The sequence below is a fragment of the Fundulus heteroclitus genome, chromosome 19, assembly GCF_011125445.2.
Source record: "Fundulus heteroclitus isolate FHET01 chromosome 19, MU-UCD_Fhet_4.1, whole genome shotgun sequence".
NCBI lineage: Eukaryota > Metazoa > Chordata > Actinopteri > Cyprinodontiformes > Fundulidae > Fundulus > Fundulus heteroclitus.
Window position 1 is genome coordinate 8625462 of NC_046379.1, and position 27028 is coordinate 8652489.

The window sequence follows — 27028 nt, forward strand, 5'->3', positions numbered from 1 at the left end:
ACCGAGTGACAGAAGTAAAGACAAATGTCTATGTGACCAGTTTTGGACCAGTCTCTGACACAGATATGGCAAGTCAACACTTTTATTGTCCTGTTAAATACAGCATTCTCCAAATGTTTTTAAATAACCATTTTTTGTTTGATATACTGCTACCACATGCCAGTCTTGTTAAAAAGGACAATGTAAAATGCACTGTTTATCCCTACTCTATAAGATTGTAAAATATGCTGCTAATTGTGGCTCTTCCTGGAGGTCACAAAATAACCAAGAACATCTAAAGCCTTACAATCTTTACTTGCCTCAGTTAAAGTCGGTATTCATGGTTTAACAATGAGAAAAGGACTGACTAAAATGGCATCCATGGCAGAGTTCCAAGGACAGAACCAATGCTAACCAAAGAGAACACAAAGTCTTGTCACAAAAATCATAAAGTTGGGTTTTGATGAATGGGAGAAAACATTCTGTGAGCCCAATTCAATTCAATTACATTTTATTTATAAAACACCAATTCATGAAACATGTCATCTCAAGGCACTTTACAAAGTCAAATTCAATCATATTATACAGATTGGTCAAAGATTTCCTATATAAGGGAACCAGTTGATTGCTTCAAAGTCCCGACAAGCAGCATTCACTCCTGGAGAAGCGTAGAGCCACAGAAAGACTCATCTGCATTGTCCATGGCTTTGCAGCAATCCGTCATACTGAGCAAGCATGGAGCGACAGCGGAAAGAAAAACTCCCCATTAACGGGAAGGAAAACCTCCAGCAGAACCAGAACCAGGCTCAGTGTGAACGGTCATCTGCCTCGACCGACTGGGGGGGGGTACAGAAGACAGAGCAGAGACACAATAAGACAGACAAAAAAGCACAGAAGCTCACATGGATCCAGTAATCTGTTCTACATTAGATGGTAATAGCGGGTGATCTGTCTTCCCTGGATGATGTCACAGTTAACAGAACATCAGACCAGGTGTACCTACTATGAAGAAAAAAAAGAGAGAGCAAAAAGTTAAAAGCTGAAATGACAACAGTCATTTCAATGCAATACAATGCAAAGCTGGAGAACAGTAGACTGGAGAACAGTAGAAATCAGTAGAGTGAGAGAAATAGGCCCTGATGTCCTCCAGTAGCCTAAGCCTATAGCAGCATAACTATAGAGGTAGCTCAGGGTAACATGAGCCACTCTAACTATAAACTTTGCCAAAAAGGAAAGTTTTAAGGTTAGTCTTAAAAGTAGACAGGGTGTCTGCCTCACAGACCAAAACTGGGAGTTGGTTCCACAGGAGAGGAGCCTGATAGCTAAAGGATCTGTCTCCCATTGTACTTTTAGAGACTCTAGGAACCAGAAGACAACTGTTTAGAAAGTGTATGTCCTATTACATCTGGCATAAAACTATTACAGCATTTCAGAGGAAAGCATAATCCTAATTATCAAACAGGGTAGTGATAGTGAGATGGTCTGAGACTAATTTGCTTCTTCGGGACCTTCACAACCCTGTTGTCAGATATTTAGCTATGGGTTAAAAGGAGAGATATGGAGGGTGTCCAGACATCAATTTGTGAGCTGAAGCTCAAGTACATTTGGGTTTTGCAGCAGAGCGACGGTCCAAAGCACAATGAGTCAACCAATTGTTCCAAATGAAGATGCTGTTGAAGCTAATCACACAAAATAGTCAGATAAGCAGCAATGTAAATGAATCACTTGCAGGAAATGCCCGAGATTGCTTGACATGAGTTGTTGCCAACAAAAGTGGTCCAATTAGTAATTGCTATTTCACAAGGGTCCATGTTGGTTTGGATAACTTTCCTACCTTTGAATTTTTATATCATATGAAAGGTAAAACACATAAGACATCTGTTAGCGGTCAAATACTTTCTTAAAGTACGTCATGCAGTAAAACCAGCAATTCTGAATAAATTGCTGGTTGCAGCGGGCGTCCCTCATGACTGAGGGACTCTCATCTGTGTGTTAATGACTGGGTTTTTCAACTGGAATATGCTGCAATTCAAAATGCCCGTCTGTCAAAGGACTTTGATAATCACATCACTCTTTTGTCCTGCATGTTCCCCTGATCTAAATCCCATTGAGTCATGCATTCTAGCTATCATCAGTTTATTTGGGGGGGTTGTTTACTGCGCTGATCCTCTCAGTTAATTAGCGTGAACAGATTCACCTGCCATTGCTCCTGATTACCTTCACTCATTCCGGCTGTTTCCCTAACTGTAAATACTTGCTTCTCACTGCCTTGAGTTGCCAGATTGTCTGCAAGCCTTGAGTGAGTAGAGTTTCTGCGTTTTTGTTTGCATCGCCTGTTTTGACCCAGTCTTTCTCGTCTCGGATTTCCTGTTTGCTTTGCCTTCACTGGGAACCTCAATGGCTCTCTAACTCAGGACACGGCCTTGGACTGTGTCCTGAGTCTCGACCACGATTCCTGCCCTGCCCTCTGGATCTTTCTGCCAGATTGCTGCCTGCCTCCTCCGTGCATTACCCCAGTTTGTCTGTTGGACCTGCTCGCTGTCTCCTGCCTGTTCAGCCATATTTTCCTGCAGAAAGCACCCAGCTTTCAGCACTTGTGATCCCCTGCTCTCCCGTGGACTCTATTGTGCCAGCCTTAGATTTTTGTTTATGTGTGTTATTTTTTTAAAGTAATAAACCTTATAAGTGCAACATTGCGCCTGGCTGAATTGCCGGATACTCTGACTATCTGCTGCATTACACATTAAGCATGTCTGATGGACTGAAGTGGTCAACAAGAACGGTGGAGCTACCCGTTACTGAGCCCTTTTTTGAGACTTTGTTTTCTGTTTGGAGGAGAATTGAACAGATGAGCAGCTTATATAATTAAATTGTTGTTTTTGATAAATTGCCTGCTCAGACCTTTTTTCTGTCCCTTCAACTTCTTTTATCATTGTTACGCGCTACCTAGACACTTCTTAACATCCAATAATGCAAATTGTTGTGTAGTGCTTGTGTACGCTGGGAGCCCAAAATTCAAGCGGGACACAGAGTTATAGTTTTTTCTTAAAATAGTTATTGAAAATGATGAAGATAACAGGCATGCAAGAACGGCTGGTGATTGAAGGCAGATGTCCAGATGATGTAGGCAGAGACAGGCTTGACCAGAAGCAGGGGCGGCTCTAGAAAAAATATCTATGGGGTGGCAAGATATTTATATATATTTTCTTATATATAAATATCTTATATATAAGAAAATATCTGTGTAGTGTAACAAAGTTATATTTGTCTTCTAGTTAATGTACAGACCTGTACAACACTGCCATTACTGCTCTATTTTATCAAAATACAGGAGCAATAAGGAAAAATAGTGTTTCAGATTTGAACAACAGATACATGGGGATAGGTATACTATGCTGGTGTATTCTGCTCTATTTCCAGTCAGCTTCTCTTACTGGTTTCCATGTTTGCAGGCTGCTGCTTTTTGCCAAGATATTGTACCAAATGCTATGCTCGGTTTTGGAAACCAGGGATCTCTCATGTGATTGGCTCTGGACCCTTAGCAAAAACAAGTTATTCAAGTGTATACAAATATACTTATTTCATACTTAAAATGACGCAGTGTACTTAAAGTTTACTTTTTATAAAGTATAGTAAAGTATACTTAAAAGTATAAACAGAAGTCTAATACTAAGTATATCATTACTACGACTTAAGCTTAAGTATACTTAATAAAATTAATAAAAAGCTAATAAAATTAGCTTCAGCTATACTACTTTTTTCTGAGGAGAACCAGGAAGTAAACACGGGCTAAACACCATAGACATAATATAAGAGTAGACCCCGCGTTGACTGTCGCTGCGCAGGAATTACGGCCGCCATCTTGGGGCGGTCGACTTGCTACCCTAACCTGCTGATTCAAGCTGAACACACTAATGATGCCTCAGCACTGTGCGGCTCATTTTTGTTTAAATCGAGGGACTATTTACGTCAGGGCTCGAGGAATAACTTTTCACAAGTAAGATGAACAGATATCGTTTATATTTTTGATTAGAATGTGATTTTTCTAAAATTAGGCAGAGAGATACAGGTCTACACGTCCAAGTCTTTGTGACTTAGTCTCTCCAAAACTGCATCTGCTCCATGAAGGAATCAGAGCTTTGTTAGACATTAGTGAATAAACAGCATGTGTATGTGTATTTATATATATATATATATATATATATATATATATATATATATATATATATATATATATATATATATATATATATATATATATATATATATATATATATGTATGTATGTATAGAGAGAGAGAGAGAGTTCATTTGCAAAAACAGATAACTCCATTTTTATAAATTAAGAAAAACATACTTTTTATTATTTAGTTAAGGTGATACCAGTCAAACTAACCTACCTGATGAATTTGATCAGGTAAGAGCGACATAACAAAATAATGGCATCTCAAAAATACACCTTCATTAAAAGGACCCCCCCCCCCACACACACACACACACACACACACACACATTTGCATTGATGAGCCGATCATTACAGTTCTCAAACATAATCGATGGTGGCATGTCGTTTTATTCGAAAAATGAGAATCTTGACCAGCATGTCGGTTAATAAGATTCTTTTTGCCCAGAAGAACAACAACTACCGATAACTATGGTTTTTCTCCCTAAAACACACACCTGCACCGCGGGCTTTAGAAGAAAAAAAAAAAAAAAACGCTACAGAGCGGAGTCGGGATGCAGCGGCTCAGTGAGAAGAGCAGTGAAATACATGTGACTCGCTATTTGTCCTACTGTACTTTTCATAATCATTTTTAATTTTCTCCCGTTCTAATACAATGACTCGGGTCGCGGTGGAGCGGTGCTGATCTCCACATTTGAAGCATTCAGTTCGTATTGATGATCAAATTAGTAATTTACAGCACAGTAGTTATTTGTAAAAAAACAAAAAAAAAAAAAAAAAACGTTTATACAGTACTTTTATTTGTTAAACAAATACTTGGGCCTGTAAAAAGGTTGTTCTTTGGTTTCAATGTACTATGGAGCAGGCTATTTCATTGTATAATAATTGTAAAGAAAATAAAGACTACTACTTCATGGACTTCGCCTACCACGGGTTCTTTTTGGAATATATATATATATATATATATATATATATATATATATATATATATATATGTATGTTTTTGTATATAGTGATAACAAAAAAATATTAAATGTATGAGTGGCTGTGTTTTGCAGCATACATAAATTCTGTCAGAATATTCAATTACTTTTAACCACACTAAGAACATTTAACTGCACTGAACCATTTGTTATAACAGCTATAGCTTTAAAGTTTTCAGAAAAAAAACCAACGTGAAAATTAGTTCAATAATCAGCAAGTATAGTTGACTTAATTTGATTCTGCACCTGGTTAACACATTACACTGAGCTGAGTTCTCGACCGCCCCAAGATGGCGCCCCTAAATCTCGTCCGTGCCTATAGGCGAGAGCGGTCGATGCGGGGTCTACTCTTTATATATGTCTATGCTAAACACTGCAGCGAAGCATTTCCACGTCAAACTTCCTGGTTGAAAGGAGTTATTTCAACCATCTGATTAAGACAATTTTGATGGAGAGGACCGATTGTTTAAAGGGAACGTTACTTTCATTCCAGGTGAAAATGAGAATTATTTTGGTTAATTTTACATTACATTTTTTACTCATTGCTCTGTTAAGGAAAACATTTTACCACACTGTCACAGAGCATGTGATTAGTGCAATACTTACTGCATTTAAATATTTACAACACTATTCATAGAGAAAATAATGTTAACCTTTTGGGTTTGAAAATTACCCTACACATATTATTTAGAAAAACAAAACACTTGACTCATAGATGGTACATTTGGGAGTAATTGCTATCGTTTTTTTCTTAATATTGCATCTATAAACAAACCAAAGCTGAATGTTTCGAATCAGAACACATAACATGGCAGAGAAGACGGAGGTTTACTGCTGAGCTTACTGTGTAGATGCGTTATATTTTCCTGGTTTATTGAGCAACACCTTTTCTGTTTACATGTACTGTAGAATCGGACCTGCTGCAGCAATCAAAATCAATGTGGCAATCTAGAGAACATTTTCATGCATGTAGCTACTTTTGGAATGAATGTTGTGATTTTCACTGATACAAGCACCAGATATTTTTACACATTTCAATGCAAATCCAGCTGGAAGCTCTCAGACAGGGTTCCTATTGGTGTCTATCTTTGCCAGAGCTTTCAAGTTGACCTGTAGCTCAGGTGAAAGTCCCTCTGCTCTCTGTCCTTCATGATGACCTTGGTGATGCTCATTAGAATAAACCTCCAACTCACATCGTGCAGGATGAATAATTGATGACTGTAATTTACTTAATCAGCTGATTCTGGGTCAGCATTCAACTTTTACTGCTAACTTCAGCCTGGTTTATATCGGCTCCCTCTCTGCGTTCTGATGACGTGCCCAAAGAAGCAAACTCGTTTTCTTTATCGATATGCTGTTACATTGAGCTTCCCTCCACTCAGACCTACACCGAGCCGGTGTCAGGTCACCTCATGCTGCATTCAATGCTGTCGGACAAAAGAGGTTTACACTCATAACATGCAAAATCCCGTTAACTATAGCTTGAATTCAGAGCTGCAGATCCGCCCCTAACCACGTGATATTTGACAGAAGCAGGCAGATAACCAGATGCAGACGATGAGTCTCCAGCAAGGGCAGAGAGAGACACAGAATCCACAGGAAACACCTTGATGCAAGCGATGAACACAAGCACTAGTGAGGCAGACTAGTGAGGGCAGGGCGAGAACAGGGCCACAGGATAAGCAGGCTGAGCGACACAAAGACTGGGGAACACACACGCAGGCAGCAAGAAGAGAAGAGACGTTCTGGCAGGGAGTCATTGAGTGAAGCAGGTATAAGTAGGTGGAGTACCAGGTGGAATGACCTGATGAAAATTATTGGCAGCAGGTGACACTGATTATGGAGAGTGGGTGGTGGGTGAGATGGGAACGGAAATAGGAAGTGATCGATCAGTCCAAAAACACAAACAACCCCTACTCATGACATTCCTGAAAATTTTCAACTGTTGTTTTGATAAGCAGTGTATATTTTAAATCACACCTGCTTGACGGGCTGTCCACCCTCTTCCAATGTTTATGTTGGATCAGCGATTGGCTCTCCAGCAATCTTCTGGCTTTAAACGCAAAAGAGGCAGACATCTTGATAATGGCTCCTATTCACTTGCATTCTAAAATCAAATCTTTTTGTCTAGCAACCACATCAAATGTAAAAAAAAAAAATCTTGGACTACTCATAAGGTTCTTACTCACACATCGCGTCTATTTCTCGTTCTCTTATCTTTCATTTAGGAAACATCCCAGAGCAGATCTAGAGAGCATTATCAGTGCATTTGTGTCATGGCATTCTGCTTCTGATTATTTGTGTCAGCTTTTACCTAACTACTCTGCTGCGTGTAGCCTTAACAAGGAGGACAGGGCATCTCAGTCTGTGGCTCCTGAACCAAGGGAACAGTTTCCCCCCACAACTTAGATTGGTTGGTTTTTAAGAGAGTCCGCAGTGAGCAAAGCTATCAAAGTAAATTATTTATGATATGCAAACAGCTCATAGCCTCCACCAGTTTTGTTTATTTGCGGATGATGTATCTCTCTTAGAGAGACAATAACTTTAATTAATGGGTTTCAACAATTTCACACTACTATGTCAAATGGAAAAAAAAATCAGAGGCCCTACCTATCTCCTTTAATATTCATCTATATCCAATCATTCCCTTACAGACTGGAGACATCAGGAACCTGGGCATCAATATTTTGAGTAGGCTGAATGAGCTGACACTTTAAATTATATCCCATTACTCAAATTAATAGAAGAAGACTGCATCCACCCGATGGGTAATGCTCCCTTTCTCAGTCATGGAAGAGTGTCTGTAGTTGGTTCTCAGTAAAACAAGCTATATGTTCTCTATTATCCCAGTTAAACCACCCAGACCTGTTTCAAAAGCTTTGATTCTGTCATATTAAAGTTTTTATGGACATCTCCACGCATAAGTTTAAAAACTTTACAAAAGACTAAAAGTCTATGAGGATTGGAACTTCCAAACTTTTATAAAAAGACCAATTACTTGGCACAAAGATTACACTATATGTGAAAACGGATTTAGAAAAAGCCATCACTCTATTAATATAAATTTAACAAATAATATGGGTAAATTAGTCTGTTAAAAAAATCATTGTACAGGTATTACATCTGCACAAGGTTCTAATATTGATTATGTTTTTTTATTTTTATTTTTATTTTTCAAAAACACTTCGGAGGCCTAAGAACTTGATAAGGTTGTCACAGATTGGGGTCCCAACCCGGAGACCATGGCCGGATGTCATTCCCCTTCTCTCCTCACCTATTTTCCTGTTTGGCAACTGTTAAATAAAAAGACCACTAAAGCCACAATAAATAATAAAACAACACTTCTTTTCCCCAAAGCTTTCTTTCTACAGTGTCCTAGTATGACATTCTCAGAAAACATCCATTCTTGTTTATACCCACTTATACATGCAGGGTTGCAGGTGCTTATTGGGTGAGACGTGGGATACACCTTGGACAAGTTACCAGTCCATCACAAAGCAACACAACCCAACAACCATGCACACACTCAGCTAAGGGCAATTTGGAAAGGATTTTATTAATTAACAGCTGATTTTGGAATGTGGAAGGAAGCCAAAGTACCGGGAGAAAACATGCAACTTCAGGGACCCTAGGTTTTAAACCCAGGACCTTCTTGCTGCAAGGCAATGTGCTCCCAGCTGCAGCACTCTGCAGCCCTCTTGGGAAACAGACCTTTTAAAATAAATGCATGTCTGAGAGTCTTTGATATTGGGAGTCAGCTTAACCTAACAGGGGAAAAAAAGGCTTTTCCCTCAATTTTTGACTATTAATCATCACTCACAGCATCAGTTGGAACCAAAAAGACTCACAGGTATAAAAATAAACAGTGTGCTCATATAGAATTAACTATCTAAGCAAACTATTTATTTAATCTGTGATGCTGTCCATAAAGAATAGCTGTATCCTAGAATTCTCATGTTTTGAACCAACATGTGCTGCTGTTTGTCTAGAAATCTTGCTTGTGGTCCAAATAATCCATTATAAATCTCACACCAGCCTTCCTGAGCCAGTTTGGATTTGATTACACACATTCAGATAAAATCTTCCAGACTGAAAGACAGACAGAGAGAGAGGTAACTGCCTGTATTGCTGGTCTTGTTGCCATTGGAAACCTATCCAATCCAATCAGCAGAGCGGTGACATGGCAAAGGTTAGAGTGTGTTATTAAAATGATGCCTGATCATCCACCTCCCTCCAGCTCTGATACAGAGCTGGTGATCTTTCATATATTAATTTATGGATGGTCATCATCGTTTACCTGCTGGAAGCCTGCTGTGTTATGGTTTCCGCTAAGCCTGACACAAACACAGGGATTTGTTTCCAGTCGGGAGAACAGCATTTCCTTCAGATTTCACAGATGGTTTTGTGATATACTCTCCTGAGCTTTAAAATCCTCTGAACATCTTTGTTCTTCAAAGATTTAAAATTTCAAAGATACAGATTTATCCTAATGCCGACATTTTGAAAATTGTTTCTGGAACAAAATGTAGCAATGGGTGTATTTAATCAAGTGAAATTAAATTGATAAATGAAGACACAAAGTATCTTAGTTCCAGATTCTAACAGGGAATTAAAATACTCTTCTTTTTTTTTTTATTTGGTCCTGATAACATGGTTTGGAGTTATTGTTAAAGGTTAATAGTGAATCACCGGCTTCAAGTCTGGGAGACCCTTCACTCTACAGCTCAATGTCTTCACATGAAATGCATAAAAGCGCTCCCCCTGCCTTAAAAGCCTTTCTTTTTGCTTCCCACTACAATCTGAGCCCATTCACCAAAACCACCTGTCTCTCCTCAAATATTTAAGTGACACAGAGCACAAAAAGATGGAAGAGGCTGTGATCTAGACTGCACCTTCAAAGGAAGAAGAGAGAGTGTCTCATATTTAATACATGCCCATGTCTCCATCAGAATTGCAGCAGATAATTGCACTCCAGCACTGTGTGTATTTCCTCTCTGTGTCTCTGATAGCTGCGCTCTGATACACATCCTTCAGATTGGATGCTCCCCCGCTGATTTTTCTGCATGATTGTTTGTGGATGTTTGTCTTTGCTGGTTTATTTGCGCTCTTTCGAAAAGCTGACATGCAGAGTTGCTTCGGAAAGCTAAGCAGGAAATCGCTGCATTGTCCAAGTGACATGAGGATGTCTTGGCTAATTACATGGCTTCATGGAAAAATAATGCAAGTTAAAGGAATATTTACAATGTGGAAAGATGAGAGCTGTGTGGTCCCAGGATATTTTATCCTCTCAGTGCACAAATCGGGAGCATGCCCAATCATATCTAAGAAAAAAACCCAAAAAAAAAAACGCATTCAGTATTTGATTTGCTTGCACAGGGTTTAGAATAAAATATCTTGTTTATCTGAAGATAACAGATCTTGTCAGCGATGTAGTAATGTATTTATGCGTTCACTTTTGTCCTACGACATGTGGAGCATTATGTCAGGCGGATTCTAAAAAAAACAAAATGCAGAACTAAGGTTGCAAGATCACGTATGGAAGAAAACGTCAAGACTTTTATGAGAACCGCAATCTTCATAAACAGAAAGCAACGATTCGAAATGGGAGCTGGTGTGCAAAAAATCCCCCCGAAAGAGTTGTCGCCATGTATGAACTCTGATTTTGGGGACAATCTTGAACAGTAGATAGTCCCCAAAGCTGACAGCTGGATCTGACAAACTCTTCATTCAAAAAGCAAGTTAGTTCCTGCTCTGGAGTACTGTGGAGTAATAGGGGGAAACAGAGCGAACTGGAGGTGCTTCCACTCAGATGGAGGGGAAGGTCTCTGTGATTTTGATGCAAACCTGGGATGGCACTCGCCTCAGGCAACAGCTGGATCTGACACTGACAGATGTGGCTTTGGCCACCCAGGTGTCACTCTGGGCCAAGCTGTGATCCCACAAAAAGCTCAATCTGCGGACAGAACCGGACAGGAGGGACATTATCAATTAAGATCAAGGTTTAGTTTGTTCTTTCCTTTAACTTTAGGTGAATTTGTGTTGTAGGCAATGGGGACCTTCTATAAATTTTGGTAGGTTTTACAGTCCATTCAACATCTGAGATAACGTTCATTTCTTTAATAAGATGCTTTGATTTTCATTATGCTGCTGAATCTTGAACCTAGTTTTTATAAAAGAAGAAAGATATACTTTATTCATCCAACGAAACACTTCTGTTGGACCGGTAGATGGTACTTCTGTGTTGAAAGATTGGTTTCTTCGTTTTCTCATCACTCAAGTCATTTATTGGTTTCAAAATATTTAAAGAAAACCTTTGGTTTGGAATTGAATTGATCCAAGATTTTGTCAAGCGTCTGGGCATTTTATTTATGGCTTTACATTTTACTGCTTCCATTAAAGGGTTTAATCGTGCAGGTGCTCCTCTGGCTTCCCTCTTAAAACACTGGGCCTCAGTAAAACCTATTTGTCTGCTCTGCCTTTATTGCAGGAATACACAGTGGATGTCTTCTTCCGTCAGAGCTGGTTAGACGAACGGCTGAAGTTCCACGGGCCAATGAACACCCTTCCTCTCAACAACCTGATGGCCAGTAAGATTTGGACCCCTGACACCTTCTTTCATAATGGCAAGAAATCTGTGGCCCACAACATGACCATGCCCAACAAGCTTCTGAGGATCATGGAGAATGGAACGCTGCTCTATACCATGAGGTAGGTGGCTTTTTATTTGTAGTTTCTCTTTTTAAAAGGTACCATCTTTGGTTATAAGCTGGTGTTTGCTCATAACATATTTTGCAAAGTCAAGGACTGTCCACTGTCGCTACATGCTCATGCAGGAGGAGTGTATGCTGCAAGTCAATGACTCAATGCAATCTGCTGGGTTTCCTTAGATGGAAAACCATTAGCATTGTTTTTGTAAAGTGCCTCTAGATGATTTATTATGATTTGTTGCTGTGTGAATAAACTGAAATGCATTGAATTTTCTTTGGTGGAGTCTTGGTGGTGAGCTTATTCCAAATTATAGTCTGTCTCCTGCAGCCATCAGACTTATTGTGGCACTTTTTTGTTCTGTAATCATTCCTCCTTGGTGCATTCAATTTTCTAATGTGAAGTTTTAGGGAGATCTATGGACAGGAGGCAATATAACAGCCAAAAGTATTTCTTATGTGTAAAATGTTACAAAGAATTGTTGAATGTGCCAGGTTGTCACATTAATTGTCTGAGACACTTGGAGGGTTATCATGAGGTTGGGCAACTTCGGTTTGTATCGAGACTTTTGATTGTCTTCAGATTGGATTTAGTGATAAGAAAGCACATGATATTTTTTTAGTTTGCTGCTACATTCCTGGCAAATGACAAATACTTATATTTGTAATGTTTCTTTGTTGTTTTCTGTTTTTACTTGGAACCTTGCAATGCATTGTGAACGAGCAGTTGAATAATAATAAAGCCTGTCTATGTCTATGTTACACTAAAAGTAAATTATTATGTGAGCATTATTCGGAGCATTCAAAGCCTTAATGAGTTCCCCTTTTAGCCATTCTGCTGTAGATATGCTGCTGGGTTTTGGGTCATTATCCCGTTGATGATCCAATCTGGGCCAATGTCCTTACATTTAACTCCAAATACTTGGGTATAAAGAAGAGTTTACATTGGGCTTAATGCGTGCAAGGTGCCCAGAATCAGTAGAAACCCAAATCATCACCCCTCCACCAACATACAGTTGGTGTGAGGTGTCCTCCAAACATAGTGCTTTTCCTTATGACCAAACATTTCCACTTTGGTCACATTTCAACCTCAAGTTGGGGTTCTTTCAAATACAGAATTACACACCTAGGTCATGAGACCCAGATTAAGATACAAGGTGACTGCGTTGATTCGCTGTTTAGTTTTCTTCAAATAAAGTGGTGTTTATTATTGTCAAACATACCTACTTGGTCTCATCTTTCCAAAGGAGGCTTTCTCCTTCAAACCTTTCAAACAAGTTATACATGCATGGCCTTATTCTAATTTCCGTGTGATGAACTTTAACATTTAACATCCTAACTAAGTCAAGTCAAGTTTGTTTCGATGTGCTTATGATGTTTTTATGTTTTCATAATGTAAAGTACTTTTAACCGCCTTGCTGCTGAAATGTGCTATATAAATATTCACTGGTTGTGAGACTAGTAACAAAAATTAAACTGTATCAAGTGAAAACATCAATATGCATCAAATAAGTTGGTCAATGGTCCTGTTATAAGGTCTGTAGAGTCTGAGATGGAGCTCTCTCAGAGGGTTGCGTGCACTGATGATTAGGATAATTCGTCCAGACCTTAAGTCCGGGGAAGGATGGAACCGTCTTAATGTTTTTTCACTCCCCATAGAAGCATTAACTTCAGGTAGTTTCCTGTTAATCCTTCCCAGATTGATGTATGGAAAAAGTTCATTCTCTAGGGTCATTGCAGACAACGTTCTCCTCTATAGCGGTTACACCCATGATTAGTCATCTGTAGCATTTTCCTCCTTAAAAACCAGGGAAGTAGTAAGGACAAACTTAGTTTTTCTGTGGTGTAGTTTTGTGTTTTTCTGAATAGTGACGGAATGTCATTCATTGTTCTCTATCTGAAGTTGGATTCACTTTGGTTGAATACTTTTTAAAGACAGGACTGTGTTTTATGACTTTTTGATAATTTCTAAACATTTAAACCATAATACATTTAGACTGAAACAAAGAATGCTCATATTTTATCAGAATGGCATTCCTGGATCATAACATTAACAGTATGATTTTGCGTGTTGATCTGGCAGACAGTATCCTTGTAATTATGGAGAGTTTGCTCAGACAGACTGCATCTGTTTGCCAAAGGCAGCTACTGACCTTAGTGTTGGCAGCACATCCGGGTTCTGACAGAGTTAATTTAAGGACGGTGCACGGCAGCTTGTATCTTCACTTCAGATTGCACCTAATTTGCTTGTTATCCAGCAACAGCGGATGTTTTTCTAGAACACACTTGTCAGGAGGGCCACCATGACAACATCTTGTAAAAACGTAACCAATTTTAAGCTATATTCAGTTATCTTTTTTGGGCTCACCATGCTACCACGCCTCATCAACAGTTAATAGCTCTACATGACACTGCAAAACATTTCTGCAGACCTGTTGGCTGTGATCTAGCGATGATGCAGAGTGACAACAGGAGCCGTGTCTCCTGCTCCAGCAGGATGTGCAACACAGACTTCCAAACACAGGCTTCATGAAGATATTTGTGTTTCTCGGCAGGTTAACAGTTCAGGCTGAGTGTCCCATGCATCTGGAGGACTTTCCCATGGACTCACATTCATGTCCCCTCAAGTTTGGCAGCTGTAAGTGTTCAAATCTAGACTATGTGCAGCATACTCACAGAACAAATGTATGGAGGACAGATGGATGGATGGATGGATGGATGGATGGATGGATGGATGGATGGATGGATGGATGGATGGATGGATGGATGGATGGATGGATGGATGGATTGTGAAGACATCGTTTTGCCAGAGTATGCTACATTAAAGTCATTTTCTATAAACTTAAAGTGACAAAAGTCGTTAACATGTTATGTACTAAATAAAAATAAGGATTTGTTACAAACCTAAAACTAAAATACAAGCTGAGAAAAGGAACAGCATCTAAAAACAGTGGATAAACTGTAAACAGGAACAACGGGAGCAAGATATTAATGCAGTGGGTGTGTCATAATTCTGGGGCTGGGCCTGCATGGGTTTTGTTTTCCCCTTTACATGTCTTCATGTTTGTTTAAACTGTTCCTCTTTTGGTATTACATTTTACTCATTCATCAATCAGTTATTTGTAGTTCAAAGTAATTTAGATGTTCATAGATATAAAAGCATACCACCAAATAAAATTCATCACATATACCATTTGTTTATTAGTAATATGTTTAACAAATTAGACCCTAACCCCAATTTCTGAACAAAGTCCATATCTCTTTATTTGTAGAGAGAAAAATAATAAAGTAACCAAACATTAGCGTTAGATATAATCTGACTGAATTACTCCAGCTTTTAACTCTGCAAAAAGCCAGCGGGGCTTTAAAAACAGCGTTGTCGGAGAAAGGCGCTCTGTCTCATCATGGCAAGTCTGGACGGCCCGGCCGATCACCCGCAAGCCAGCGAGGCAAGCCGGCTGTGCGGGAGCGGGGATGTCCAAACGCGTCTGAGCACTTTTAAAATTAAGCAATATGTCGATACACCGCAAAGAATCATGGGATAGAATTATCCACAATGGATACGCCGGACCCATTCTTCAAATCTGAGGAAAAGAAGGCTGCATTTGTGGGCCGCATTTGAAGGACCCATCGAATTTGGACAGCCTTCCGCTCATCGCTGTGACGTAACCAGCCTTCAAATTCGGCCTAGAAAGGACGCAGCCCCTGAACCTGGACAGACCCGTGGCTTGTAGATGGGAACTGTAACACTTTGGTTGTCTGAGTTAGCATTGGATTCAAAATATCAAATTCACAAACACCTACACACACCAGGCCAACCGTGGAAAATATACTTTTGGCTTCTTTGTTCCTAAACCTACAGCTAGCACATCATACATGGTATCCTTTTAAATATTTCCAGTGTAAAGGAAAGAGTTACTTGCACAAACTGAACTATGAAAGAAGGATTATCAAAACCATAATTGTTGGATTTAAAGTGTTGTTTTGAATAGATCAAAACTAATAAAGAATTTTCATTTATATTCTTTCTGAGGTGCTGATTATAAATAACTGGCTTGCCGGTTCCTGTGTATTTGATCTCTGCATCAGATGCCTACACGAAGACAGAGGTAACTTACATCTGGACGAGAAATGCCTCCCAGTCAGTAGATGTGGCGGATGATGGATCTAGGCTCAACCAGTATGACTTGGTGGGACAGACTGTTGGGAAGGAGACCATTAAATCCAGCACTGGTAAGCTCCATTAAGATGCACCTTATCAGACAAACAGGAGGAGGCAAATAATCAGACTGGTGATTCTAAAAAGGATTATTTTATTCTGTGAACCCAAAATCCAAGAGTTTACATACTTCCTCGGTTAATATGCATCCATTCCTATGTTGGAAATATTTTAAAAGTAATTTTTCTTTTAGTTAAAGCTATTCAAAATTTCTCATTGTCTTTCTCCCAACACCTAAAATACATTCTGAATGAAAAGTTTTGTCCAAATTTTACTGCAAACATGACTTTAGGCTATGCCCGGCGCCACAAGGGGGCGCACTGGGGTGCCGCCCCCTCAAAAATATAATAATTAATATGCAAACAGTGGCGGTTTTCAGCATGGGCGAAACCAGGCAGCTGACATGGCACGAGCTGTTAAGAAAAAAAAGAAATTAAAAATAATTTATGCCCCTAAAGCGGTTCCTCATTATCTATCATATCACTGTGTGAGGAATTGGCGCCTCTTACAGCTGCAGGCGACCCTGCTTGCTGTGAGAAGGTGTTGCACACTGCACAGGTGTTAAAAGGCTGTGTGGGCTTATGAGACGAGGAAAGCCCCTGGGGAGGAGGAGTTCGCCTCTGGATCGCTCAAATGGAGCGGGAAACCGGTCTGTGGGGGATCCACTCAACAGTGCAATTGTCTAACGGAATTAGTGGCTAAAGTCACACCAAGGGGCGACGCGGCCAGGGTGGTTTGGGAGGATTCCTGGCCGGCCAGTCGTTTCAGGCCGAACCGGTCGCTGGTTTTTCCTACCCAACAATAAAAGTCGGCCGCAGTGATACGCGAGCATGAAACCGCCCTGCCGAACTTAGAAGAGTTCACACTTTGTTACTTGAGCCGAAGTTGTTTATTGTAGTCAGTGACGGTTCTACAATGAATTTACTCCCCGGTTTCGAGACTCCCTCCAAGTGCCACCCTCGTATTGTTTTTCAGAGAAAGTCAATGCGGGACCAGGGGCAGCTGTGGCTAAAATTCAGCCCTGAGCCTGGTTTGGAGAGGCCTTTCATGCAGTCACACAAGTGGAACTTTTTCAACAATTAAAAACGTGTGTATGTATTTAGTGATATAAATAACAACAATTTTCAGTTTGTAAAACTTTACAAAAAAGCAGATTATCATAAAATTCAAAGCAAACATTAAGGAAAAAACTACAGCTACATCCTGGAACACAAGCTAGATCTGGAATTATTTAGCCATTTCAGCCCATTTGCTATAAGATGTTTAAAAAAAGCCTTGGTTTGGACTGCAATCCTTGGATCTCAAGAGGTTTATTAATATAATTCAATGCAAACACCTGTTACCACCCCAGCCCTGCACATCTAACTAGCACTGTTTTTTAGGTGGTTCCAGCTCCTTTTCCTCCTCTTTCTCCTGTCCCTCCTCATCTGCCTCATCCTCCTCCTCCTCCTCACGCCTATGACTGGCATTATTATGTCCCTCTGCATCAACTCCACGACTAAAACCGGCCTACTCAGTTACAAACACCAATAACGGCAACAATAACGAACATTATAAAATGTACAGTGTAAGAACACAAATTAAATAAAAATAAATAAATAAAATAAGAAAAGCTCTAAACACACAAACACAGTAAGGTATTAGTCAAATAATTTCTATTTTTCTGGAGTTTGTAAAACACAGTTAACATAAAAACACAACAGGAAAACAGGTTGTAGCCTATATTTACTAAATTATTATCCACAAATAATGTCATTCTCCTCCTGGTCTGCCAGTATGGATTGACATTCGATCATTTTAGAGTAATTATTTACACACATATAGGCAAGGCAAGGCAAATTTATTTATATAGCACAATTCAGTACAGAGACAATGCAAAGTGCTTTACATGATTAAACTATAGGAAAATAAAACAGAATAAAAGCAGGTATAGGAATAAAATGAAGAAACAAAATAGAACATTAAAAACAGTTGGACTAAAAAAAAAATATAACTAATGATGTTTCAGTAGAACAGTTTAACTAGAACAGTCAAAGGCAATCTTAAACAAATGTGTTTTGAATCTTGATTTAAAGGAAATCAGGCTTTCAGCACATTTACAGTTTTCTGGAAGTTTGTTCCAGATAAGTGGAGCATAGGAACTAAATGCTGCTTCTCCTTGTTTAGTTCTGGTTCTAGGTATGCAGAGTAGGCTGGAGCCAGAAGACCTTAGTGGTCTGGAGGGTTGATGCACTGACAAAAAGTCTGTGATGTATTTGGGTGCTAAGCCATTCAGTGATTCAGAGACTAACAGAAGTATTTTAAAGTCTATTCTATGCATATGGTATACCCCTTAATGTTCTGTGTGCCCTGAACACATCCTAAACACAAACATAATATCTGCCAACTCTGGGAAGGGATGATATAGTCATGTAACCTGCGGCAGCCATGCTGCTCTGTGTCGTCTCCTGCCTGGCTGACGGTAATCACGCTGACCTCGACCCATCCAGGTGAAGACTGCAGTCCCACATTGAAAAATACGCCGGTAAAAACCGGCGTATTTTTAAAAAAATTTTTTTAAAAAAAACTTTTGCCACCTGCTGCCTCAAAAAACATAACTACGGTGCCACCTGTGGCCGCGAGGGCGACGTTTCCCCCGCTCATCCCCCGAACCTCCCTATGGCCCCCCACCTTGAGCCTACAGCCTGTCAGCCTCTGTGCAGTGTGCATGGCTGCAGCATCTTCTCACATCAAGCAGGGCGCCTGCAGCTGCAAGCGGCGGCAATTCGCCAATTCCTCACACCACGATATGATAGATGACGAAAAAGCACTTTTGGGGCGCAGATGATTTTTAATTTCTCTTCTGTTTTAAGTGCTTGTGCTGCGTCCGTGTTAAAAACCACAATTGATTTTAGGCGTTGGTTGTTGCAAACGTGCATTTAATGTTTTAACGTAAACAGAAGCTCTGAATATGTCTGCTATAGTGTGTAACGATGTATTTGACATTTAGTTTTGTTTCTGGAAAATGAATTATAACCCATCCATCCATCAATTTTCCAACACGCTTATCCCTTTTTGTGGTCGCGAGGGGGGCTGGTGCCTATCTTCTTCTGTCAATGGGCGAGAGGTGGGGTACACCTGGACAGGTCGCCAGTCTATCGCAGATAAATTCTAATCAAAATTGTAATCTTCTTTAATTTTTTAGTAGAGTTAAGGACTTGCCTCCCCACTGTGCATGACACTCCCCCCCCTCTTGTTTGTTCCCCTAATGCCGGGCCTGCTTTAGGCGTTCCAGCCCACTCCAGTGTGGGCTTGCTGACTTCTCCTTTTTTGCTTTCTGATCTCTCCAACATTCTCTCTTAGGGTTAAAACAGGCTGTCGTCCGCTCTTCATAGTCATCCATGCCTGAGATTTCCCCGGTTTACTAAAACAGCTACATACCATCAAATGGCCTGTTCTCCCATGACTTGCTGTTGAGAACAGGCAGTACTACAGTCTATGTTTCCACTGTGTGATGGTCTATCCCATATGCTCCCAACCCCAGAGAAATGGACCCTACCTCAGGAAAAGGTTAACATAAGGCCTTTTTCTGATCATTTGTAGGCGCCATTTTGTTTTTAACGTAACTGTATTGTAAAGGTGGTAAACACTTTCCAAAGAAATTAGCTGTTATGGTTCTTGACCTAGTGAGCTCTCAGGGTTCAGCGATTGAGTCTTTCATGATGTTCTACTCCTCTGTGGCCCAAATCTTTTCAAACTGTTTTTCGAGGAACACGATTTTTATTCTGTTTACCATATGTTGTTCATCTGGAGATCCTCTAATCGCCTATATGCTTAGTCTTCCGTGAATATAGTTGGAGCCATATTTTGTCTCACATGTGTCATAGGCTCACGTGGAGGGTTTGTTTTTACACAGTACAAAATGCAATTAATGGGACAGTTTTTTAGAAAGGTTCTTTAATTGATATTATAGGATTTCTGCTCAATAATGTAGTCCTCGATTCTAACATTCTTTTTTTTTTTTTTTTTTTTTTTTACACATTTATGTTTCATGTGTATATATTTTATATATACTCAACTAGCAGCCACTGTGGGTGGGCGCAGCGGGGAGGAAAAGGGATCTTCTTATCTCAATTTGCATTGAAGGTCTTCTGCTTTGAGATTTTCCGGGGTCCTGAAGTGTTTTCTTTTATCAGTTCTCTTTTCATGGGTCTAAATTGGCTTGTTTTCAAGTGTTGAAGCAAACAAGAAAATTGAAGGATGCACATCATCCCAGGCTGTATTTCACTCTGCAGGCAGAAAACAACTTAGTAAATTTTCTGCAAACCATAGATATAAATGCAGCCAGAAACACCAATAAGTAAATATCAAATACACCAAAGTTCCTGTATATGTGGATACCATTATATCAAGAGCAGGTGGAATGATCAATAAGTGATAATTATTATATACTACATGTTTTTCCTCTTTCTTCTTCATATGAGAGCGTATTAATATGCAAAGTGGACCTGTGTGTTCCTGTGGCTCTCAGGTGAATACACAGTGATGACCGCTCACTTCCACCTGAAGCGGAAGATTGGATACTTCGTAATCCAGACGTATCTGCCTTGCATCATGACGGTCATCCTCTCTCAGGTCTCCTTCTGGCTCAACCGGGAATCGGTGCCAGCTAGAACGGTGTTCGGTGAGTACTAGAGTCTTTATGCCTGTTATTTATGTGAAATAAGATTTTAGAGATTGAAACATTTGAGATAGGCAAATTACCCAATTAGCATGTGATGTTTTCCAGATCTTGAGGTCTGTATCACTTCACATATCGTGGTCAGATGTGATACACACATGTGACTATAAGCGGTATAGGCAAATGCTAGGGGTGCCATGGATTCCCACCATGATTTCACCTAGGGTGCCAGAAAGGCTAGAGCCTTTGATTGTGTTGATAGTGAATAAAAAGATGCAGGTTGTTAGTGATTTAAACCTAATCTTTCTTCCTTCTGAGAAAACTGAATGTGCATGGCAGAGAATGATCATGAAAGAGAAAGCACTTGAAAACATTTTACAACTTGTCTGCACCAAGTGTGTGCACAGCAGGAAAGCAACAGAGCAGCAGCTGCTGTCGTTTTCTGCATCTAAACACTAACTATTTAGATGAAGGGTAAGTTTCACCTCGTTTCTGTAGTGGAAATGACATTTTTTCACCAGAAATCTCCCATTTTATATATGTAATGATAGAACTGAATAGAACTGAAACATACACATACGGTATAAATTTAGATATGCATCTTGTATCTGTCAAATAATTAAGCAATAATTATAAATTCCTGGCACCGTATATTTCTTGTATATGTTCATCATCTTTGTATAAAATAACCACATATGACGCCCAATATAAATATTTATGTGTGCAGGCATTTCAAATTATAACATTCCTGAGTTTGGAATGTAATCAAGCAAAAGGCAGAGTTTAGTTGATAATTTCCATTCTTTAAAAAAAAAAAACATCCAAACAAACCAGGCTAACCAATGTGAAAATTTAATTTTTAATGCCACTATATGAATGCATTTCCATTTAGCTTCCTGTTTCCAAGAACAACAGTTTCTTAGGGTCAAGTTGTAGTTTTAAAACACTAACTAGCAATTAATAGCCAACCAAAATACCAAAGCATGAAAGGGGCTTAAAAAAAGTTAAATTCAGCAAAAGCACCTGCAACCAGATGTAGCTGCTTCAGAAATTTTGAGAACGGATTTAAACATGTCTGCCACTGCTGCCGGAAAACCACCAAATGGGAGACATCCTGCACTATTATGACTTTGTCAGTATTTAAGACTAAATCAGATAAGAAGTCTGGGAACTGATCTAAAAACTGAGAGTAAGGGCCAGGTGGAAAATACAAAACAACAAACAGAAGTGGTTTTATTGCTTTGCAGATTGGATAAGGGAAACTAAGTTTTTTTTAAGTTTACAATTCTTTTGAATGCTCAAAAGAATTGTAGTTATTAATTGGCCTGGGACTAAAAAATAAATCAGACTGAAAGGTGGTTGCTCCTTCTCCTCGTCCTGTATTTCTGGGAATGTGGATTTTTTTAATGTGTCCTGTCTGGCTGTTTAGCATTAAGAATTGCTGTCTTAATGCCAAAGACCTTGTGTTGTCAGCATTTCGGAGAACTAATAAATTTGGCCAGATTCCTAGAAAAAAGAGCTGCACCATCTAAAGTGGGATGGATGCCATATTTCCATATCAGACCAGGTTTTCCCCTTTAAGTTTGTCAGTTATCAATGTAGCCCACATTGTTTGAAGGACACCACTAAGACAACCAGTGGTTGAATCACAACATGCAGCTAAACATGCCATCACTGGTCAGATCGGAGCAGGGGACAAGTGACCGTTTCAGAGTTTAACATTGTTTGGGCAAACTTACACACCAAAGCAACACTTACTTGTGTTTTGTGGCTCCAGAACTTTAGCAACACTACCTTTAGGTCTGTTGACATTTGGGGTCTGCTTATTCTGAGCACATATGCCAGAGAACAGATGTTAAAACCCTCTGTTTTCATTACTGTGTGTTTATTTTCAGGCGTGACCACAGTTCTCACAATGACAACCCTGAGTATCAGTGCCCGTAACTCCCTGCCGAAGGTGGCCTACGCTACTGCAATGGACTGGTTCATCGCCGTCTGCTACGCCTTTGTCTTCTCTGCGCTCATTGAGTTTGCCACCGTTAACTACTTCACCAAGCGAGGCTGGGCCTGGGATGGAAAGAGTGTTGTCAACGACAAGGTAAATATGTGAACAATTAAAGACACCCCATGAAATGTCGAGTTATTGAATTAGAAATGCTCACATTGTAAAATCTACTCTTGTTTTTATTTATTTGATCTGTTGGTAGCTACACAGCAACAATAACCTTGTTTAACTCATTAAACAAAAGTGGGCAGGTGTTTTAAACGTCCAACACTTGCAGACTATTTTGTGGACAGTGGAATGCTTTAACATTATTTTGAAACCTTTTAAAAACATCTTACCAGACTCATGAGCTGCTCCAGTCCTCTTTTTGTAATGGCATTGATGTTCACTGTGACTTCAACATGAACATGGCCAAGCTAAACATCTGAGCTTTAATTAGGACAAACAGAATGCTTGGTAGTGGTGATTGAACAATGTAAACTTGATGTTATCGCTGTTCTGTAAATTTCAGTCATTGTAAGTGGAAATAAATATGGAGATCTATCTCTCACTGGGCAACAGGTGGGGAATATCCTAGTAGGGCTGGGCAATATATCGAGATTTAAAAAATATTGAGATTTTTTAAAAAGAGATAAAAGATAAGACTATATCATTTATATCGAGATGATCTATATGTTGCGTTATCCCCATGGTTTCCGCTACATGTATTTGATCGTGGCGTACTGCCACACCAAAATAAAAGCCGCCCACACTCATTCTAATCCTAATCAGAGGTTAAAATTAAGTTAAATATCATGAAATGTTAACATTTACTTTATTTTGAAAAATAAGCCCCTCTGGCTCCTCTGTTTCGCTGTGAAGCGGCTTCTGAAGCTACTGGTGGCTACTGGGTGCTGCGCTGCACTCGAAGGAAAACTAGAGACGACAATCCAGTGTTTCCAACTTAGCGACTCTGTCATTATATTTTTCAGCTGTTTCTCATATTTATCCACAGCTGTTTGTTAAACAATGTGCCTGTGAGACATTTGGGATTAAGGTTTGATTCAGACATGCCTCTTTACAATTACTTTTGGAAAACTAAAACATATTAAGATAAATATTGTATATCAGCATTCAGCCTAACATAATCAAGATATTATTTTTAGTCCATATTGCCCAGCCCTATCTCCTAGTATTGTTCACATAAGCAAAACTCTCAAATAAAGAAAATAAATAATAACTTTAATATTCATCAATAAATAGATAATATTCTTTGCTATGAAAAGAAGAAAACTTACAACTATGTTATAACCTACATGCAGAAAAAGGAAGCTGCTGTCATGAAGAAAAACAACGCCTACGCTGTAGCTGTGGCGAACTACGCGCCCAACATCACCAAAGATTCAACGCTGCCCACGATCTCAAAGCTCACTCTGAACGAGCCCAACAAGATCACAGCGGAGATGAAGCCTGAGCAGAACAAGAAAACCTTCAACAGCGTCAGCAAAATCGACCGCATTTCCCGTATCATGTTCCCTGTGTTGTTTGGTACCTTCAATCTGGTCTACTGGGCCACCTACCTGAACAGAGAACCAGTCATCAAAGACCTGGATCCGTCCAAATGAGCAGCAGAGACCCAGTACAACAACACACCCCACATTCAGGACAATAACATTTATTTATACCTGTTTGGTGCGTTTTTTTTTTCAGGTTATGGACAGCTCTCTTGTCTTGTTACTGGATACAGTGTTTTAATGGAAATAGGTACACATTTTTAGTTTAGAGCAATCCGACATTTCCTCAAATATTTACTTATGTCCATAAGTTTCAAAATTACGTTTTTGTCTTTCTGTGTGTACATGCGCGCTACATCTGTTCCTAAAGGATTATGTCGTAACTTCGCCGCTCTCTGTAACCTGCATGCACCTCACTCTCACAAATACCAACAATCTTGGCACCATCACGCTGAGGCAAATACCATGCTCATCTTCGTTTAGATGGGGCCTTAGATATATGGCGGTTTGAGTGGTTTATAGGAGTAGGAACTCCCTGTAAAAATACTACAAAAATCACTGGAAATATCTTATTATTTTTATTCAAATACTGCCCCAATGCATCCAATTGAGACAATCAACAAACATGACCCCTGGGTGAATTGGTTATACTAAATTGCCACTTGGAGTGAGTGTGTCCATGTGTGCCTGCTTGTTCTTTTTGTCTCCTCAGTATAGTAACAGATATAACATTTATTTTTCTCACTTAAGACCAAATGTTTCATGTTTTAGATTAGTTTGGTTTACCAGCACCGGTTCACAACAAATCTCATCCTGAGATGCTTTACAAAATAAACAGATCCCACTAATATACAGAAATACTTGGACAATTACATATATCATATAGACCGATTTAAAGTTAAATAGAATAATTTCAGTTTGATCCTCGCAAATAAACAATAAGTCAAGTTCAGTTTATTAGGTCAAATGATAAAATGTTTTCTACATAAGGAAACATAGCCGAAGTTAACTTTGCAGGAATTCCTCATACATATGGGGAAAGTGGAAAGAAAAACTCCCTTCTTCCACATTTAATTGCTCCATTGACAACATTTGATTAAATGAAAGAACAAATCTGGATATATAATTAAGACTATAAATGAAGCCCAGTGTTCTTCTGTGACATCGTATGAAAACCAAAAACAAATCAGCCAAAATATCAGACATTTATGGACTTCCACAAGTCTAGTCCATCCTTGGGTACAATTTTTAGATTCTTAAAGGCGACATGTTCAAACTGTTACATGCAAGTACAAACAAAGTGGGAATGCCCAGCCATTATACCATTTTGGAAGGTAAAAAATGTGTGAATCAACCCACGAACAAAAACAAGAGACTTTAAAAAAATGGTGGCTGAATAACTAATAGTATTAATATTCACAGTGAAATGGGTCTTGTATTCATATAGGTTGAGAGGCCCCTCATCAAGGAAAAAGTCAAAACATAAAACATAAAAGCCAGATCACAGTTTGTAAATAAACTCGGGAGACAAAGATCTTAATTACTGGAGACAATTACTGTGGTCTGATGAGACTAAAATCGAAGTTTGCGGCCACAAGGACCACGGTTACATTTAAAGGAAAACCTGTGAGCCAGGGAACAAAATAAATGACTTAAGATTAGTGTATGATGTGGAAATATTGAAGTAAAAGTTTCAGCGCAAATGGGTCTGTCAAAGAGGCAATTACTTAAACATACTGCCAAATTAGTTGTAAAGTGTCTTAAGTAAAAAACGTCAGTGTGTTGGAGTGGTCAACACAAAGTTGTGATCTCAGTCATAGACAATTTGTGGTCAGAGATTAAAACTTGATTTTAAACCAGGAATTGTGGCACAAAATAATGAAAAACATTTGTTCTGGCATTTTGCAAATATAAATAATTTTTACAGACATAAAATGAGAATTTTATTTAGGTTTTACATCAGTGAGAACAAAAGGCTATGTTTGTTTTTATATAATTTTTAAATATCTAATTTCAACCAACTGTTGCCCTGTGGAAGTGTTGTTACTAGTGTGTATCTAAAAGATGGACAAAAGAGACTCTCTTAAAATTCACAGTCATTTAAGAAGCTCAGATACAAAATATCTGTTCAAATACACAAAGTCCATGCCTACTTCTTCAAAAGACCGGAGTTTATTTTATCCAATTTACTTGTGATTATATCTTAAATTAAACACTACAAACGTGCCGTAATTGTAACTTGGTAAAAGTGATGCTTGGTGAGAACTACAAAAGAGAAAAGGAAAGGTCTACATAATGTAGTAGTGATCCAAAAAGGGTTTTCATTCAACACCAGACCTAAATGTAATGAGCTGCCATTTCAACTGTGATCAAGTGTGGTAGAAATAAGTTTAGAGACTTCACTGTGTTATAGTCTGTACAGTCGTTTGATGTAGCAAAGCAGTTGAGACTAGCTTACATATCAGTTTGCTCATAGCTAGTTAATGTCTGCAACTCAGTAATGCTAACTACTGTAAAGATGTTGTTTATTTGAATGGAGTGTGGATAAAATTAAGCAACTTTATTTTTGGAGGTTTTAGCAATGAGTCACCAGAATGATGTAGCCTATTCCCTATGGTTAGCGCCGCGGTTGCCTCCTCAAACAGAGAGGTTCATAGATATTGGTTTCTTGACCACAAATGATATGGATGGTAAATCAGAGTAAAAGAACCAGTACTTGGAGATATTGTGCCTTTAGAAACAACAGTCAAAGGTAGTGTGGTGGCAACTGGAAGCACATCTCAGTCCACAAGTCAACAGTCAT

The 27028-nt window shown here is 39.1% G+C and overlaps 1 protein-coding gene across 1 annotated transcript; it reads left to right on the top strand.

Moving 5' to 3' along the window:
• On the top strand, nt 1–25411 carry LOC118566971 (gamma-aminobutyric acid receptor subunit alpha-2-like; the record flags this gene model as incomplete). Its single annotated transcript, XM_036150839.1, is given in 7 exon segments — nt 1–68; nt 11632–11852; nt 14404–14486; nt 15938–16081; nt 20578–20730; nt 22623–22825; nt 24034–25411. Coding segments are annotated over 7 exon segments (1110 nt in total). The 3' UTR covers nt 24337–25411.
• Between the last annotated feature and the right edge of the window lie 1617 nt (nt 25412–27028).